The sequence below is a fragment of the Triturus cristatus genome, chromosome 6, assembly GCF_964204655.1.
Source record: "Triturus cristatus chromosome 6, aTriCri1.1, whole genome shotgun sequence".
In the NCBI taxonomy this organism is placed as follows: Eukaryota; Metazoa; Chordata; class Amphibia; order Caudata; family Salamandridae; genus Triturus; species Triturus cristatus.
In genome coordinates this window covers 461,494,852-461,513,997 of record NC_140589.1, presented here as the reverse complement: position 1 = coordinate 461,513,997, position 19,146 = coordinate 461,494,852, and the positions used below count along the sequence as shown (strand labels likewise).

The following is a 19,146-nucleotide window of genomic DNA, read 5'->3' as shown; positions in this document are numbered from 1 at the left end:
ACCAAGGCTAAGATGCTCACTATGGCATTAAGTAGTGGAATTTGACAAATAAACATACCATCCCACAGTGGCCATATCACAAACTGGGTGACCAACATTGATCTGTGCTAATGTGCTCTGCACTTTCATGCACTTAGATTAGACTGGGACCAACCCAATGATCACCAAAAAGCAAAACAAAATATTATAGTTTTGAAAGCATGTGCTATGTCTCTGATATAACACAGGCACCATAATGGCACAGAGTTCACTAAGCTCTGTCTATCTAAGGAGGAAGTACTCTCTGACATTTGAGAAGAGACATGCCTGTCCAACCAAAGGTGGGTGCAGTCACAGACTGCATTCACCCTTGTGAGAGATCCTCAAATCCCCCTCCAGTGCTGTGGTGCCTACACAAATTCCGACAGCATGACAAAGGGGGCACATTTACTAATATTTCACGCAAAGCGGCGCAGCAAGGAAACTTGCTGTGCTGCATGAATGGGAGATCAGAAATGCTCAGTCTTTACAAAGATATGGTGCATGTCTGCTCTCTCATTGCACTGTTTAATGTGTGCTGCCTCTCACTAAAGCCTTGTACTATAGTACAAGGGTGCCTGCATTAAGGGTGGTATTGTTTTTGTGCAGGTACTGATACCTTCCTGCACAAAAACAATCCAAAAGGCATTTTTCATTTTTTATTTGTGCAGAATGGAGCAATATAGAAAGAAGTAACATGGAGAATAAGGGGAGATAAATATTTTTCTCCGTGTTACACCTCTGTCAGATGGGTGCACCATTTTGGTGCAAACACAGGTTTAAAAGTCTTCAGTAAATCTGGGTTTGTGTTTAAATACATGGATGGCTGTTTGAGAATGCCCATGCTCCACCCATGTAACTCCTTTCAGATTCAAAGAAACGCAAGGCAGTACAATGAGCTGCATTGTGTTACGTTGGATTTACTAAACCACGCAAAGTCATGCAAAGTAGCTCTGCATGGCCTAGTATAACTAAAGAAAGATTTTGGGCCGAGTCTGCACTCAGATGTGATGCAACCCACACACAAAAGCATAGTAAATCTGGGCCTTGGTATTTTACTGGACACCCCTTGAACCCACTTGACAAGGGAAAAGGGAATTCCTCTATAGGAGTTTTGTAGTCTGTGAGTGCATGCCTCATCGTCAAATTACGTAAACCCAGAAGTCTTAATACCATTAAGGGCAGCCATACATATGATGACATACATTTATTTCATCATTTCACAGCCTTTATAAAAACTTGTATTGTTTTTGTAATATGGAGCAAATACAGAGGCAAAGGAATTGCCTTCATTTACTTGAAGCAACATCCATCCCATGAAAAGAAGAGAATACATGCTATCTATTGACCCTTATCCAATGGGTTTAAGATTTAGTACCCACTCAACTGGTATTACGGAAAAAGACCTGTGAACAGCTATAATATTTTCTGTAGTCAAAATGTGCCTGGGTTGTGTAAACACAGGCACACACAACTTCCAAACTCCATAGAAATCTTAGATCATATCATACTGGCATAAAATGCTACTGGTTATACGTAACACAATCACTAGTTGTAGAATGTTAATGATTTCGGTCTTCACAGGCAAGCTTGTGTGTTCTGTATTTTTACAATTTTAATCAAAAGGTTACTTCAGATCTACCCTAAAGTATAGGGGTGCCCCAGGTTATTTGACCAATGTATTCAATTTGAGTGAAATGCAGTACCGGCTCCTCCTTTATGGCGTCGCCCCACCTGCCAGCAGCCGAAAAAATTATAAAAAATAAAATGATAATAAACTCTTGTTTATTATTGTTTTATTTTTCTCTCTGATCCGGGTCTTGGGGTGGGGTCTAGGGTAGTGATAGGCTGGAGGGGTAGTGTTGGGCACAGCATAGTGAAGCACTCACCAATGCCAGTCTCATTGCTGGATTGGAGAGAGCAGGCACAGGCTCCCAGTCTGTGTGGGAGTGCAAATCATCGGTGCTAAGGCCAATCCTGATGCTGCTTTCAGCAGTATGAAAGCAGCGTCAGGATTGGCCCCAGTGCACTCTGGAATCCTGTGCCTGGAGAAGCGAGGAGCGCGATGCAGTGAGCAGGAAAGTGTTTCTTTTTTTACCTTTTTTATTTGTCTCCCTGGTCCCTGTCCCATTCCCCACCTTCCCTCCACCTCGCCACTTTGTCAACTCGCCTGCCACTATTGGTAAAATACCCTTTTCACTGAAAGGCATGGTGTCCTACAAAAGGCAGTTGAGTAGGGGTTTTACGTTTTTAATATGTAGAAACACGTTTATATGCTACTTATGTTGAATTAATTTATTTAAAGGAAAGACATCCTTGATGAAAAATATATTGTCTTCCTTCTTATGTCTGCTCTAACATCCCATTCTTTGGTTTGCAACATTTTACATGCAAACGGCACCTGTACTCTTTCTCATGGGTGTCAATTCACCAAAATGCCTGGGGTAGCGTGTTGGAAATGGCCCTTTTTGCAGAGTTATCCCCAAACTTTTAGCTTCTTCCTCCTTTGTTTTTCCTTATGATCTCTGTGTACATTATTATTGTGATTGGTTGTCCATGATTGGTATATTTGTTTTACCAGTAGGTTCCTAGTAAAGTGCACTGAGTGTGAGAGGGCTGGTAATTCAAATGCTGCTAGTGGGCTTGCAGCACTGATTATGCCTCCCACATAGAGTAGTCCTAAAATGATATATCAGGCCTGCCACTGCAGTGCTTGTGCGCAGTTTGTTAACTGCCATGTTGACCTGGCCAGTGCACCCACTTGTCAGGCCTTACCCTTTCCTTTTCTTACACATAGGGCACCTCTACGGCAGGCCCAATGTACCCCCCTGGGCAGGGTGCAGTGTATGTGAAAGGTGGGACATGCACTAGCGTGGGTAACATGTCCTAATAGTGAAATACTGCCAATTTCGTTTTTCACTATTGAAAGGCTTTGCCCATAGGATAGAATGGGGAATGTTGTGTAACATGTTTACCTGCATATCTTCCCATAGGAGCAAGTTAGAAAATTGGAGTCTACTATCCCTGAACTCAGAATTTAAATTCTGTGTTTGAAAATAGCACTTTTAGAAAGTGGCTATTTTCCTGTTCAACCTTTCTGTGTGCCTCTACCTGTTTGTGGATTGACTGTCTGGTTTGAGAGTGACAAAGGCTGGAGTGGCTCCAGGAGGCTGGGTAAGTCAGCACTAGGCTGAATAGCCCTATCTGTATTTGGAGTGGTGGAAGGAGTTGCACCTGTGCCTGCCTTCCACAATGCTGGCTCCACCCCCTGCAGTGTGTCTGATGACCCTGGCCCACACTAACAAAGGAAGAAGTTCTGGCAGAGTGCACCCAGAACTGGTTTGGACTGGGTCCGGGACCCCTCACACATAGAGAACAAAGACTTTTGGGGTATAAATATGAGAGCTGAAACCACTGAAAGTTAGACTACTTTGTGATGAAGAGGAATCCCTGCTAAAGAAGATCAGCTGAAGAGACAGAGGAGAAGTACTGCCCTTGCTGTGTGTCTGGGTTTTGCCTGCAGTTTGCTGTTTCTACTGCGGAGAGGAACAAGGGACTTTGCTGTGTGCTGTGCCCCCAGCTTGAATTAGGACTTTGCTGTGAGCTGTGTCCATCTGAAGAAAAGTCTCCAAGGGCCTGAGAAGAGCTGGCCTCCTGTTTCTGAATTCCCAGGCACAAAAGGACTTCACCCCCAGCTTCCCTGAACTTCCTTGCTGGGAGTTCCAGTCTGCCAGGAGGGCTTGTAACTGTGTGTGAGGCCTTTTTGCTGTTGTGAGTTGGAAGTGTGACGCAACGAGAGAGAAGCGTGACGCCGCCGCAGCAGCCGCTATCGCATCATCGAGGAAGTGCGCTGCCACTAATCGCCGCCGCAACACCGGAGAAGCGTGTCGCAGTCGCCGAGGGTGTCTTCACATCACCGGGCAAGCATGTTGCAGGGCCTGTCGTGGCTCAGAAAACCACTGAGTTTGCTGCACGGCCGTCGGGCATGCATGCATCACCTCCACATTGTCGCATCGCAAAAGAAACGCCATTTTGTTGCATCGCACCGGATCATCGCTACGCATCGAGGTGCCATTTTGTCGCATCGGAACCGGAGAGCAGGAAGAATCGATGCATCGCCTTCTCTGCGCCCCTTTTGTTTGTCTTTCGTTACTCATCCCAGGTACTTTGAGACTTAAGTGTGGCAATTATCATCTATAAGTTTATTTTTGCAACAACCCTTTTTAAAGACATTCACTGAGTTTCTGGATGTCGGATTTTTGTCATTTTGATCTTGTTAAGTTTAGATAAAGCTATTTTATTTTTATAACCTGATGTGGTGTCCATTTGTGGTGTTTTCACTGTGTTACTGTGAGTGTTGTTACAAATATTTTACACATTGTCTTTGGGATAAACCTGTCTGCTCATGCCAAGCTATCAAGGGGGTGAGCAGGGGTTATCTAAAGTGTGTATCCCCCTTACCCTGACTAGAAGCAAGGGTTCCTATTTGGTCAAAGGTACTTACCTCCGCCAACTAGAGACCCCCATTTGTAACATAGCAGAGGGGACATTACATGCCATTTGACTTTTACCATGTCTCACGCACAAATTTTTACACTTTCACAAAAACACACTCTCAACTGTAAGCATGCATACAACAGGCAATTAAATGCTTTTTTTCTTATCTTATCCGCCAGATACGGTTTTCTATGTTTTATTGCACTAGTAGTGAATAATATTATTCACTATTTGTGTAATAAAAAATGTTACAGAAAGCCAGAAAAGGGGAACTCCAACTGACATCCGTTAGGACGATCTGCCCCTGTGATCCTGGCACTGATTTTGCAACCTCCGAGCTGAGGGGTCACAAAGGCAGTGCCAGGAGTGAAAAAAGGCAAGCCAGGGGTCACAGCCTCTACCCCTGCCAACCGCTAAATGTCATCCCTGCTCTTTCTTCAAAAGGCTAATGTTTGGCAATTGTGGGGTCATATCCAATTTCTAAATGGTGCTGGTGCAGAAAACGTACATAAGCTGAAAATATTTCAAAGGTAGTGCATGTTTATTGACAGTAGAGTTGGGAAATGTAAAGGGGAACTGACTGTGCTGTGTTTCCGAGCTTTGTTGTCAGCAAAACATACATAACTTAGGTATTTAGGGGCATATTTATCAAGGTTTTGCCTCATGCTTGTGCCATACAAGGGGACACAAGTGCAACGCAAAACCTGAATCAGATTTATCAAGCCACGAAAGGCCCCTTGCATGACCCTGAGCGGCTTGTTAAATCTAGAGTAATGCAAGGCATCACAAATCGTAATTAGTTACTCTGCGGCAAGGAGGCATTCCATGAGTGGAGCGTAGGTTTTTACACGCATCCACCCTAGGATTCTGATACATTCCCAGATTTACCAGCATTGGTAGTCCTGAGAACGTGTCAGAATTGTCCACCTCCCCACCAGAGGGTTAACAAGGAGAAATATCTTTTTTTTGCCTCACTGTTTCCTCTTTCAAAGAGTTCTGCATTCTGCAGCACTCCTAGAAATTGGAAAATGCCTCTGATGATTGTTTTTTTGCAGGTAAGTGTACCTTCCTGTATAAGAACAATTCTACCTACAACTGACTCAGCACATGGATAACATCAACCTTCTTGACCCCCACCCATCGGGTTTCAGAAAAGGTTACAGCACCGAGACCCTTAACATCAGAGACGACATCCACAAATCCCTCGATGCCGACCAATGCTACCTCCTCATTCTCCTAGACCTATTGGCAGCCTTTGACACGGTTAATCACCAACTTCTCATCAAGGCCTTACAAGAAAGGTTAGGAGCTGATGATGTGGTCCTACGCTGGTTCTCCTCCTTCTTACACAGCCGCTCACAAAGGATAAAAATAAAAAACTTTACCTCCGACCTACACCCTGTTAACAGGGGCATTCCCCAAGGTTCAGTGCTCTCACCTCAACTGTTCAACATATACATGGAACCTCCTTAGAAATTACCATAGACTCAAAACTAGACATGGCCAATCACCTTAAGGACTCCGCAAAGAGTGCCTTCGTCCCAATCAACGACCTCAAACAAGCCACCCAATCACTGGTGCTATCCAGACTCGACTATGAGAATGCCACTCTCACTGGTACAACAAAATGTCTCCTAGCTCCCCTCAAAACTACTCTCAATGCAGCAGCTAGAATGGTCACTGGAATCAGGAAATACGATCACATCTCACCAGCACACAGAGAACTAAAATGGCTCCCAATCAAACTGCGTGCCAGTTAAAGAACTGCTTGCCTCACACATAAAGCTCTGCACATAGGAAAACCTGCATATTTGGCTCCCAAACTCAAGAGGGCTGGTCAGACAAGGAACCTCAGGAGCTTCAGCACCCTACTACTCATCCCCATGAAAACACGCAAACAAAAAACTGCAGCACGGTCCTTTGCCGGAAATGCACCCAAAATCTGGAACGCCATCCCAGTTGGTATCAGGACTATCTCGTCCTTCACAAAATTCCAAAAACAACTTGAAGTCCTTTTCCTTAACCGCTCCCTCCCAAATGGATAGCCGCCATCAAAACACTATTCCCTGCTCGTCGTCTCTTCCTGCCATTGTAGCTCTAAGACTTACCTCCTCCCTGCTATTCAACCCCGAACGGCTCCACCACCCCCTTAATTGGTTCAACCCCAAGACAATGTGCACTCTTTGAGCTTATCTCAGGACTCACGGACTACCTCAATGCTGCTCAGCACACTTGAACTTCCGAACCTATATGTAGAGTCCTGCTTTATTATATCAACCACAAGACAATGTGCACTCGATGCGGTAATCTCAGTACCTCACATACTAACATACTACCTCAGTGCTGCTCAGCACACTTGGTCTGCCGAACTTATATGTAGAACACTGCTTATTGTATGAATCCGGCTCAAAAACTGTTGTGAAGTGCCCCGATACCCTCGGGTCAGACTAGCGCTATATAAAACTCCTTACTAAATAAATAAATAAATAAATAAATGTTGGACGTAGGGGGACTAGGGTACCAGGCTGATGGTGATGTCCAGGACAAATGTGATGGACTGGGATGTGGCTGGCTGTGTGACTCCTCCAACTGTGGTGGGTGTTGGTTGGGGGTACCAGGGGCCAACAGGTTCAGCACAGCCAGCAGCTTTGTGTGGGGTGGGATGTTGGTTGTCCGCTGTGTTGGTGCTGTCCGCCTGTTGGGCGTTGTTGATCATGATGCGTGCGATGGTTGTCCTTTTGAGCCTGTAGTGGGCAATGGCATTGTCGGTTGTTGGGTCTGTGAGGCTGGTGTGTTTCCTGGGGGTCTGCTGTCTTTGTCAACACTGCCTGGGTGGTGGTCTGGGGGGTGTGTGTTCCGGGTGCTGTTTGGGTTCCTGGGGTGGTGGCGGTGTGTGTTGTGGCCCTCTTGGGTGTCCGGGCCGCATGAACAGTGGCTCCATGGCATCTGCTACCCTTCCAATGTGGCAGTGGGCTGTGATCCCTTTTGTGATGCAGGCTGTGGTTCGACTTAGCACCAGGTCAGAGCAGGTGTTATTTTCCTGCTGCTAACGCGCCTTATCGCCTGTTTTGTGTTTTTATCGCAGTTTTGGCTGTTCGTTGTGAATGTTGTGGAGTGGTGTTGTCGCGGCTTTTGGCACGCAAACGCCTACTCTGCATCTCATTAGCGATAGTTGAGGGTGTCGACCGTGGCGATGTTTTTTGCGGCTGCTATCGCGGGTAAACTGGTGCTGTGGGCTGTTAACACCAGCTTGTGATTGGGGCGATAAGTTTATGGCAACTTTGGCTGCAATAAAGTGCCTTTAAGTTGGCGGTTGTTCCTTGTGAATATCGCCCTGAGGGCATAGTTTTAAATCCATCTCATCCCTTTTTTATACACCACCTGACCCACCCTGACCCCAATGTCACTCTTTCAGGTTCCTGCTTTCTTCCTTTGTGACAGTTTTTCCATCTTTCTCTTCCTCCTTCTTTCCCCTGTGTTCACTTTTCCCTCTCTTGCCCAATGTCAGATAAGGTCCCTAAAAATGGCTGCCAGTTCCCAAAAATGAGTCAGTGGACCTCACTGCCAACCACAGCTCACATTAAGCACTGATTTGGCACTATTACTTGTAGTTTCCAGCTGTATATCCCAGTTCTGGCCATCCAGTAATTAGGACAAATCCAAATGAATGTTCGAACAACTGTAAAGAAAACATGCTGTGGAGCTATTTTAATCAAAGATTGAGCAAGACGCATTCCCCTAGTAGGAAGTGAATTCAGTGCATAGGGCATAAACTAAAGGAGGCAGTGATATTCAGAGCCACTGAAATATACAGGTATCTGGTGCTTTGGAGGTGACTCTAGCCACACTTGTCACACTATCACCTACAACAGACCTTGTGTACAGGAGATACCGTGGTGTAATCCTCATCCAAAAGCAAATTCTTATCTGACTCTGGAAATGGTGTCAATTGAAATGTTCCCTACTGAATGTGTTCTGCACATACTGGAGTAACCTGGTAATTTTTTTCTGAACTGGTTTCATCCCTTCTCATTCTGATTCTCTTTACAGACCAGCAGATTATTATGATTATGGACACGGAACAAGCGAAGAAGATTATAACCACTACGGTAGGACATAATTAGTTTTAAATTCAGTTGTTGCAGAAAATAAATGTACTCAATAGATTACTGAGTCTCACCTATGGATTTCTGTTTTTGCAATGCACTGTTAGAAATGTATTTTGGAAAATCCTCAGTGAGATGGCAATTTAAAGCACATAGGTTCCAGAATTACCAACATTTTGTGCAAGCTTTATTTCACAAAATTGACGCATACCTGTGCAATAAGTTTTTTTTTTACTTTACCGCGCAAAACTTGTTTTGCACATGAAACTTACCTAAAAGGCACAGATCCACTAAACTTTGGCACAACACTGCACAGCACCCAAAGTTGCTTGAGAGGGAGGGAGCAGGAAAGCACCATATTTGCTAATATATAGCTCTGGCCTTCTCTCTCACTTAGCACTGGCACACAATCAGGCTGCTGAACGTTATACACACATCTTTGCACCATAGTTTAAAACGTTTCCCACTTTGCATGTGTGATGTACAGTGCAGCACACATATAATATGGGAAACTTTAAAAGTTTCTCTAGGCTTAATACTTTGGACTCAAAGGGTACCTTTCCAGTACAGACCCTATGCTATATTCAGGCAGACAGCTTTTTACTATTTTGCAAAGGTGTGTGTGTATGGCGCTAGACAGCCTGATGCTGCACCAGCACCAGAGACAGTGCCAAATCTTAATAAATGTGGCGCTTTCATGCTCTCTCCCTCTCAAGCATTGTGTGAGAGTTTTGCAAATCTGGGCCCTAGGATATTATGGATGTATTTTTCGAATACAAAATGAATTTTAATGGCAATCTATGGTAGTGACATCTGGGGATACACAGAAGGGAGAGGTATTCGCAGGAGGAAAACAAATTTCTATGTAAGGTCTTGGCAGTTCCGTTTTCTACACCCACTTATATAATACATGAAGAACTAGGGATGGGATACATCACAGATCAGATTGCAGTGGCTCCACTGATGCGATGGTTGAGAATTTGGGCAAGTCCCACTAAAACCTTAAATCAAATAATAATTACTGACTGTTTAGCATTAGATAGAGCCAAACACATCCCCTGGTTTAGGTATCTAATGGAACTTACAGCTTGGCTAGGTCGCCCTGATTTATTTTTAAGCCCCAAACCCATGGATAAACTTTTAATTAAAAATATTAGACTGCAGTTTTTATCTAAGCACCAAGGTTTGAGGGAAGAAGAGGAGCTACAAAAACTATCTGTAAGACGCTATGTTACATTATCTCTGAACAATCAAGTCCAACCTTACTTACTAAGTGTTGGCAAACCTTTCCATCGTTTTATCCTAACAAGATTTTGTCTGCAGATGGCTCATTGGTTTTTATCTGTACCTCAGGGTTTTTCTAAACCTGGCACTATGACACCATGTCAGTGTGACAATTTTTCAGAGCAGGATATTATTCATTTTCTCTTTTTTGGTGATTATTATGTCCTTTTACGCTAGAAATTTATACTACCAATGCTTAGAGATTGTCACTTTGTCCAAGTCAAGCCAGCCCTACTGTATCTTCAGATGTTAGCATCCCCCTTGATCTGTTTTGGAGTGGCAAGCTTCTTAACTGGAGCCATTAGGCGTAGGAAAAAAATGTTTTTTTAAACTGATATTAAGGCTGAAAATTTGTTTTTATACGGAGGCCCATAATGTGTTAAGATTTTAGAGATCATCCTAAAATTTTCAGTTTGTCCTGTATGCACATTTATATAACGTTTTTATATTGTATGTAGAGCAGCCCTTGGCACCCTATATGGTCGTTAGGAACGAAATTTCTGTAGCTTACCCCGTTTGGATTATATCTTTTTAGCACTTTGCACTTTATAATAATTTTTGTACTTTAAGATGTATTATAGGGAGAGAAACTTGAAGTTTCATGTTTTAATATGTTTGTCCTTTTGCACTCTGAAATTTCATCTTAAGAACTAACGTGTTATTTTAATTGATGAGCTTGTTTAACTGCACTTTGCACTTTATATAAAATTTGTACTGTATGCTTAGCAAAGCTCTAGCATCACAAGATGGATTATAGGAAAAGACATTTGTAGTTTTGCATTTTAACACTGTCTGCGTATTTGTATTTTTGAATCCTGCCTATTAAGTTGCTTTTTCGCATGTATTGTTATGAGTTGCCTACCCAGCTGATATTAGGATGGCCTCTTTTTAAAATGAAATGTAGTTTTGAATGTAATGTCTACTTTTATGACATTAAGTTGTCGAATAAAGCATTCTTGGCTTGACTTGACTTGAATACAAAATGTGATGGCATGTCATAGTAGAAACTAGACAGATGCTAATTGCAAAACTAAAAACATTGATACATTCAAAGTGAATGTGTAAATAATGTGCATATGATGAAAACAAATGCTACAATTCACTGTTACTCATGAAGAATTTTTTGGGAGTTATTGTTGCAAACCTAAAACATTAAATCGTGTGTGTGCGACAGACTTTAGTTTTGTGATTATTTTAAGCAGATGCTTTCTGGTGTGTTTCTGTATTTACATTTTGTGGCCAGTGCCATTATTATTTCCTTATTCTTCTTTTTAATATTATTATTATTGTTATTGTTATTCCTACTACTTAGGGAGCATGTTATTATTAATATTTCATCTGACATCCTCAGTTACACAGGCAGTGGTTTGGTGCAGTCTGCGTCTAATTTACCTCTGTAACAAAAGGCTCAAATCAAATCAATAAAAACTAGATGCACAAACGTTGTATTACACAGTGGAGGATCAACTGGCGTGCACAATGGTATCATGTCAGATAACTTGTCCTAGATTCACTGCCACAGAATGGTCAAGATCTGGCTATAGAGGAGCAGTCACTTGAGAAAATCCTATATGATAGCGACTGGAATATCCACTTATATATTTCCACGTTTCGGATCTGCGGGGCGCAGTGATGCCATTACACACCAGCAATTGCTGTATAGATTGATGCAAGAAGGAAGGATTCGGGCAAACTGCTCTCAAGTGGAAGCATTCTTTGTCTGAAAGTCTTCAAAGAGTTGTGTTGAAGTCCTATCAATCCAATACCATACAGACTGCTGAGGGAAAAACAAAGTAATCAGTATCCTTGTATGATCCCTTGACCACAAGAAGCTCTCTGTAACAGATGCCTACAGATAGTATCTAAATTAATCAAAGTACTTTCACATAAGTGAAGGTATATTCTGGAGGTTCGATAAGTAGTTTGATGCAGGGTTTGTGATAGTACAAAATGCCCGCTGAGCAGCGAAGAATGTGTTTGGCCCCAGTAACAGAACATAGAATTCAGCTCTCTGTCCAGAGAATATGAATGTTAGAAAGCAGAGTATTTCTTAAGTATTGACTGATAATACTTCAGGAGCGGAGCATGTACATGAGGTGAGGTGAGAGCTGTACTAGTGTGCAAAACGGTCCTCGCATTTATCAATAGTAAGAACAAAGTGAAAGAATGAAAGTGTATGGACATTGCTGGGACAGCATGAAATAATGTTCTCATGCATACGTGATCAATTAAGTGGCATACTGAATTGTGAATATGTCAATACTAAAGATTGACAACATGTCAGACATGAAGCAACGTAATAAAATGGAATAATAAAAAAGAGAAAAAATGTGTGAGAGCATCAGGAAAGAAATGTTTCTGTATATATTGTTCAAAATAGAAGGAGCATGCAACGGTCAGAACTGTATGGGCCTGATTTAGATCTTGGCAGACGGGTTACTCTGCCACAATGGGACAGATATCCTATCAGCCGAAATATAAATCCCATTATATCCTATAGGATTTATATTTTGGCGGGTGGGATATCCGTCACCGTTGTAAAGGAGTAACCTGTCCGCAAAGATCTAAAGCAGGCCCTTTATAATGACAAATTTGCACAGATATCCAGAAGAGACACAGATGTGAAGCCACAATAACAGCATGAACAAAAAGAGTGGGAGCAGCTGATGATAAAAATGCCTTGGAGTAAATTGAGATACTATTGATCTCTAAAAGAGAAAGTGAACACTAAATGTGTGGAATGATAACATGGTATAGGTAATTTGGACACAGAGAAAAGCTTAGATAAAAAGAAAAATATATTAAACAACAAGAACAAATTGAGTGACAACTTATTGTTTGAAAGATGGTACTTTGCAAACAAGTCTGGTGGTCAGTACCTGCTGTGCTCCACAAGAGATCATGAAGAGTGAAACACTTGTATTGGGCTAAGAAGGTGAAAGATATGAAGAAGTAAATAGCTATTAAGCTATGATTCATTGTATGAACTGACAAGATGAATCACAGCTAAAGGCAATTAGTGAGTGCCAGTCTGTTTTGATTGCTATCAATTGAAGGTTTCTGCTTTTTCCATGAAATGGTTTCCAGGACCAATGACTGTGCACCAGATGGAGATTAGCCTTGGAATAACATGCTGTTTGATGAGCAGTTAAGAAACCACTGGTCTTTAAATGTTATGATGGAAACAAGGTTGGTGCTCACTACCTGCTGTGCTTCACTGAAGAGCTCATGAAGAGCCAAGCATGTTTTTCGGGCTAAGAAAATGAAGCTGTGAAGAAATTAATAGATATCATGTTCAGAAATTGAAATATTGACATATATGAATAGTTATCAAGCTTTGCTTCACTAAATAAACTGACATTTCAAAATATGGACCACATTGACCAGAATACACTGGTAGGGTTACTGAGTCTTGTTTCACTTGCAACTCACAGCTCAATGGGATTGGTGCGTGACAGTCCTACTCTAAGTGCTGTCAAAGAAAGATTTCTGCTTTTCATAAAATGATTTTACTGGCTGCATTTTCAGAAAGGTAAAAGTGGGTGTGGGCCATTGATAATGGTGTGGCATTCCACTCTGCACTATCTGTAACCAGAGTCCTGGAATTTAATAACTATTTAAGGACTCATCTTCCCCTCAAGTCATCAACTTGAAAGGCAAATACGTGGTCTGATTCAGATGCATCTCCTTATAGGCAAGAGATGCAGTCTTCAAATCAGATGCATGTAGAGGTAAACAACATATAGAGAATAGGCATCATATTGTCAAACATGTTTCTTGAAGAAATTTGACTGTGGGGTAAAAAAGACTTCAAGAGGATGTTTTTAGGATCCCTTTCAAAATTGAGTTTACTTCATCCAGTCTAGATAAAATGAATGCTTTTAGATGCATTCTCAAGTAAAGCACATGAAAGTATTGTCCATTTCACCTCAGAAGGAAGAGAAGATATTGTAGAGTGAGGAAAATAATCCTAATGCATACCTGCATGCTAATGCTAGTTTTCAGAGAAGACCAACACCATTTCTCATAAAGAACAACCTCCAGGCAATTTTATCCACAGAAAGCTCATCAAGCCATGCTGCAAAGGAAATGCATAGGCCAGATAAGCGGATACTACAGATTCAACTTTGAATTTCAGATAGTTCTCTGTACCCGCCAACCAACCTTTGATAGCACTGAGAGAAGTACACTACCTACACAAGTCTTCCTGTGACAATACCTGTTAGTGTAACTTAGTGTCACCCACATACTAGTGTGTCTGTCCATAAAGAAGTGGACAATGCCCAGCAGCTCCGTATACAGAATGGACAGAGGTTGAAAATTGAATGGAACCCTGAAGTGAATTAACAGGAAATCAGCTCTATTACCTCTGAAATGACAATATTAGCAGGGAATATTCCTAACATATTCTGGAGTAAGGCAACACAGCTCAGCACTAAAACTCTGTGGTAGTCATGATGTAATGAAGAAACCCATGCTGAGCCATATCAAAAAACTCTGAGTGTGTCAATAGGACAGGAGGCAGAGAATTCTCCACACATTATTTGAAGGACATCATACATTCCATAAATGCTGGCTGTCTTAGTACTACAATCCCCTCTAGATCTTGAGTTTCATATGCCTAACACATTATATATAATTATGAAAGGATTGCTCACTTTAACTGGTTGAATGGATAATTGGATGTAACTGTGGCTTCCTCATCTGCTTTGAAAGGTCTACTTTCTCTGTCCCCTGGCTTACATATGACTGAGAGTTTCATCTTTCCCAATTAATCATGCTACATGGCCTTCCTTGTAAAATGCTGAAGGCCTGATTAAGAACTTGGCGGATGGGACACCCTGTGATAAATGTGACGGACACCATATTCACCGTATTACAAGTTCAATAGGCTATAATGGAATTGTAATCTGGCGGATAGGATTTCTGTCACATTTGTGACGGAGAAACCCTGTCCGTCAAGTTCGTAATCAGGCCCTAAATGCCTCACATAACACAACAAGAGCTGAATTAAAATATGTAAGAGCAGATTTACTTAGAATTCATGCAGCGCTGCCTTGCATGAATGGGAGAGAGCTGAACAGCACCAAATCTGTTCATATTTAGAACCTTTCAGCTTTCTCTTTGTGCAAGTGCACTTGAGGCTTTACTCTTCATTATGCCTCACTGGGGAAGGCAGAACATTTGATGCATTCCCAGGCTTACTAGCTTTAGTGAATTTTGGAATTAGTAAGGAATGTGCCAAAATGCATGCATGTATGGGAACGGCCATGCTCCATCGATGGAACGCCTTCCCAAAGCAAGGTAACACAAGGTAGTGCTATGAGCTGCCGTGCGTTACCTTGTATTTACGAAACCACACAAAACCATGCAAAGTGGCTTTGCTTCCCTTACCCTTGGTAAATATGTGTAGTAACCCCTAAATGTGCAATAGACATTGCAATATTAAACGCTGGCTCAATTTCCTACTTTAATATTCAACGCAACCTGAAATTCATGGCGCTATTTTTTCAAGGTTCTGTTAGATCTTCACAATTTCTTAATCGCAGAAGTTGTATGAATAATTGAGAGACAAGTTTTGTTTTTAATAAGAAATCTTTCACGTTATTCTAGGGTCCCTGCTAATCTGCCTCCACATGGTCTCTGCTGCTGACGATTTTAGGCCTTTTGGAGACAAATAACATCATGATTGTGAGCTAGGATCGACTGGATAAAATTGCCCGAGTCTTTAATAACACTTAGGCACACTGCATAAGGTGTTTCCTCATTTACATGCAGCCTCCCACCATGCAGCTGAGGGATTGTTCCCTTTGCAATCATTCAGGAGCAAAATGTTCACTGCACAGTCCATTTTGGAAAAGGAACTGTACAAGTTATTCCGACTCCTTCTGAACTACTGATGAGCTTCGGGGGGGTGGGGGGCAAAAAGCATGCACAACCATCTATTATGCCTCCTGGGAACTTTCTGTAACATTGCACCATGATCTTAGTTCTGAAGAATTCGAACTATTTAGGTGAATGCAGTTTTCTTAAAAGTATACAAAGTTGAACCAAATATGAGAAATGTGTTGAGCAGCTGTGCTCGATACATTTATGGGCTTGAATCCATGGGGAAGATTGACTAAAGTAGTTATGAGTATGGAAACAATACTACAGGGTTACTCATTTGCATACTTTTTCATGACTTTCGGAATCGGGCACAGAACATCAAATGTTCTGGTACTAAAAGTGCAAAGAGGACACAGCCCTTTCTATTTGTCCTAATTAAATATTAATATTTTCCATCTTATTCCAATTGTGTGAGCAAATCACAAAGGCATGTAATAATACTTAAAAGAATAAAACAGGACTACTACTTTGCATACTTCCAAATGTGTTTGTGTATAAGCGCAGCTATCTTTATTTAAAGCCTCAGCGAAGTGATCCAGTGCTATCAGCAGCCTCAGACACTTCAGGCAGTGGTCCAGGATACCATTCCCTCGGATGTTAACCCAAATGCAAAACTTTTTTCCTGAAAAGATAAAAAGCAACACTGGTTCCTTTAGGGAACATGAGTTGCATAAAAAAATGATACCAGTTTGCGAAAGCAAATGCATCGTTGGAGGTCTGATGTGCTTTCAAGGACTCCATCCCAGCACTTGCAACCAGTCACAATGGGTTGTAAAATGTCACCTATTTAAATAATATTCACTTTTTTGGCCCTCCTGTGAATAGACAATTTGCGATGTGATAGAGTCCATCAATAATTACATTACCTTTCTCCAACCAGTCAGTATTCGAATTTCACATCCATGACTTGCAATTAGGAAGGATACAACTAGACCTAATAGTATTGTCTTTAACGAGTATATATTCTTACTTTTCAACACAATTTCAATGTAAAACATCATATTTACAAGGAATTTAACAGCACTACTTTGGTTTCCATTTATTTTACTGTCCCGCAAATGCAAGACATTTTTGTAAAACATGAAAGAAAACACATAAAAAGGTTCAAGGTCATATTGTTGCCTAGTATTTAATTTGTTATCAAGTTTCAATTAAAGTTTGAGTAGGTAAATAGACTCCTTGTTTGAACTACTGTGTTAAGTGAATGCAAAGTATGTACACTGTGCAGAATCTTTATCCCATGTTGTAAATCAGATAGCAGTACTCTCCCTAAAATGTTGCATTCTCAGTGGTTCCTAACAGGTCAGTCAGTATCTAACCATGAGATTCATAGCTAGTCCCTGAGACCAGCCACATAACAATAGCAATCCACATATCACTACACTGCTGGCTGTGAAGATCAGCACATTCTAATAAAGTCCTAGAATATTCAAGAGCCGACAGAAAGAACCTTCATTGGGGTCTTGCCGCTGGAGAAAATTTGTTTTCCCAAAAAACAAAAAATATACATAGAAATGCTTCTTACCTTCGCTGCTGCAAATTCCTCAAACAAAATAAGTCACTGAGAACTTTCCTTTCCATGTAAAAATAGTGTTTTTAGTTTGTGAAATTTGTGTAGTCTATGACATTTTTCATTGTGTTTTAAAATAGGGTTGTCATTCTTGTTTTTATTCACAATGTTAAATATTTTAAAATGTGTTTCAATTTATTATCACTGAATCACAGAAAGACATTTTCACATATAATAAATATGTATTGTAAATATGCTATATAATTTACTTATATTTAACTTGAGTAGGATATATCAGAATTTATAGAAAACCTGACCTCTTTTTAGCTTTCTAGTTTACTAACCATAATTTCTGAGAAAAATTAACTCCTACATTTTTTTCATTTACTGCAGTCTAATTCAGAGGAAAAGTATTCATTTTTCCAACTCCTATTTCAATGAAATGGTGCCCAGGAGTTCCTCACTTTGTCATGGATATAGAATGTTAGTATTCTAGTTGTTCACTAGACCTCTGTGGTGAAACTGGTGTATAACACTTTGGAATCAACTGATAGACTGCTGTTGCTGTTGAAAGTACATGTTTTACACTGCTCAGATGAGCTGTGGGCTGTGCTGCTAGGTCCTGCGCAAAGGATGCGTCATGCAGCTGTGATTTGAGGGAGCTGAGGGCTGCGATGCAAGCTCCTGCATCAATGATGCAATTCCTAGTGGCCGTTCTGGGGAACTGCAGAAATTGATGTGAGGTCCTGCATCAAGAAAGCACCAAGTCAGTTACAGAGGGCTGCGGGATTCTGTTCTGGGGATGTGTCATGAATCGGTGGTGCTGATGCAGAGCTGTGAGGAGATGCAATGCGCTGCATCAGTTCTGCCCAAAAGACTGCAGGCCACGAGGACCCCATTCCCCAGGTCCAATAATGATGTTAAGGGGAGTGGCATGCACCCCTTCCCTGAGCCTTACACAGACACTGAATATTAAATATTATTAACTTTGCCCTGGAGAAGAAGGTCCCCAGGTCCTCGTAGAGGCTTTGGGGGGAGGGCTGCACTACTTCCCTTTTCAAAAGAACTGACATGTGCCAATCCCCTGGCTGGGGCTCAACCCGAGGGGCTAATTTTACAAAGGGCTGGAGGCCGGCATTTGTTTTTGATCTGCTCAGTGGATCCACAGGTCTGCTGACCCGATAAAAGAATTACATTATGTTTTTGGTCCCAGGGACCTTTCTCTAGGACAGTGGACTGAGTCCCCAAGTCCCAAAACAGTTTCTACCTCATCTTTGTTGATGTGGTGGCAGCCAGTCAGACCCTATCTCAAGATTTGTGGGCTCCGCAGATCCTCTGGGGTGTGATGTATACATACATTTTAAACTTTAATTTCTCAAAAACTACTGCATGGATTTACACAACATCACCAGTTATCATTCTCTTTTCCTATGGAAAAGGAATTGGGCAAACATGTTTTGCGACGCCCCATTTTTGTCTGACTCCAAATCTTCCAAAACGTTCCAGGGAGGAGTTGAGATGGATGAGACTTTTTTTGTAAAGTCTAGTGGCGATTTGACAAACAGCACTAAAGTAATAAGCAAACTAAAAAATGCTTTTCCTATGGTGTCCTGACAATAACTAACCCGTGGTGACCACTGGTATCTCTGGCACAGAGCAGCTAGGTTTAAACAAAGAAAATGTTTAAACATTTAGAAGTATCATAACAGCTAAAAAGTCTAAAAGGCAACTCCCACACCAATTTATAACATAGAGAATATATCTTAATGGGCAAAATGACACCAAAAGTGACACAAATCCAATCGGGGACCCGTGATTTGAATTCTTGAAGCATTAAATAAA

The 19,146-nt window shown here is 41.5% G+C and overlaps 1 protein-coding gene across 2 annotated transcripts in view; it reads left to right on the top strand.

Moving 5' to 3' along the window:
• The window catches only part of KHDRBS2 (KH RNA binding domain containing, signal transduction associated 2), a 1,521,990-nt gene that overhangs the window by 1,369,557 nt on the left and 133,287 nt on the right, over window positions 1-19,146 (top strand). For both annotated transcript variants that reach the window (XM_085609195.1, XM_085609194.1), the window contains one exon: window positions 8,566-8,624. In XM_085609195.1, the coding sequence (XP_085465321.1) occupies window positions 8,566-8,624 (59 nt within the window). The remainder of the gene's footprint in view (window positions 1-8,565; window positions 8,625-19,146) is intronic.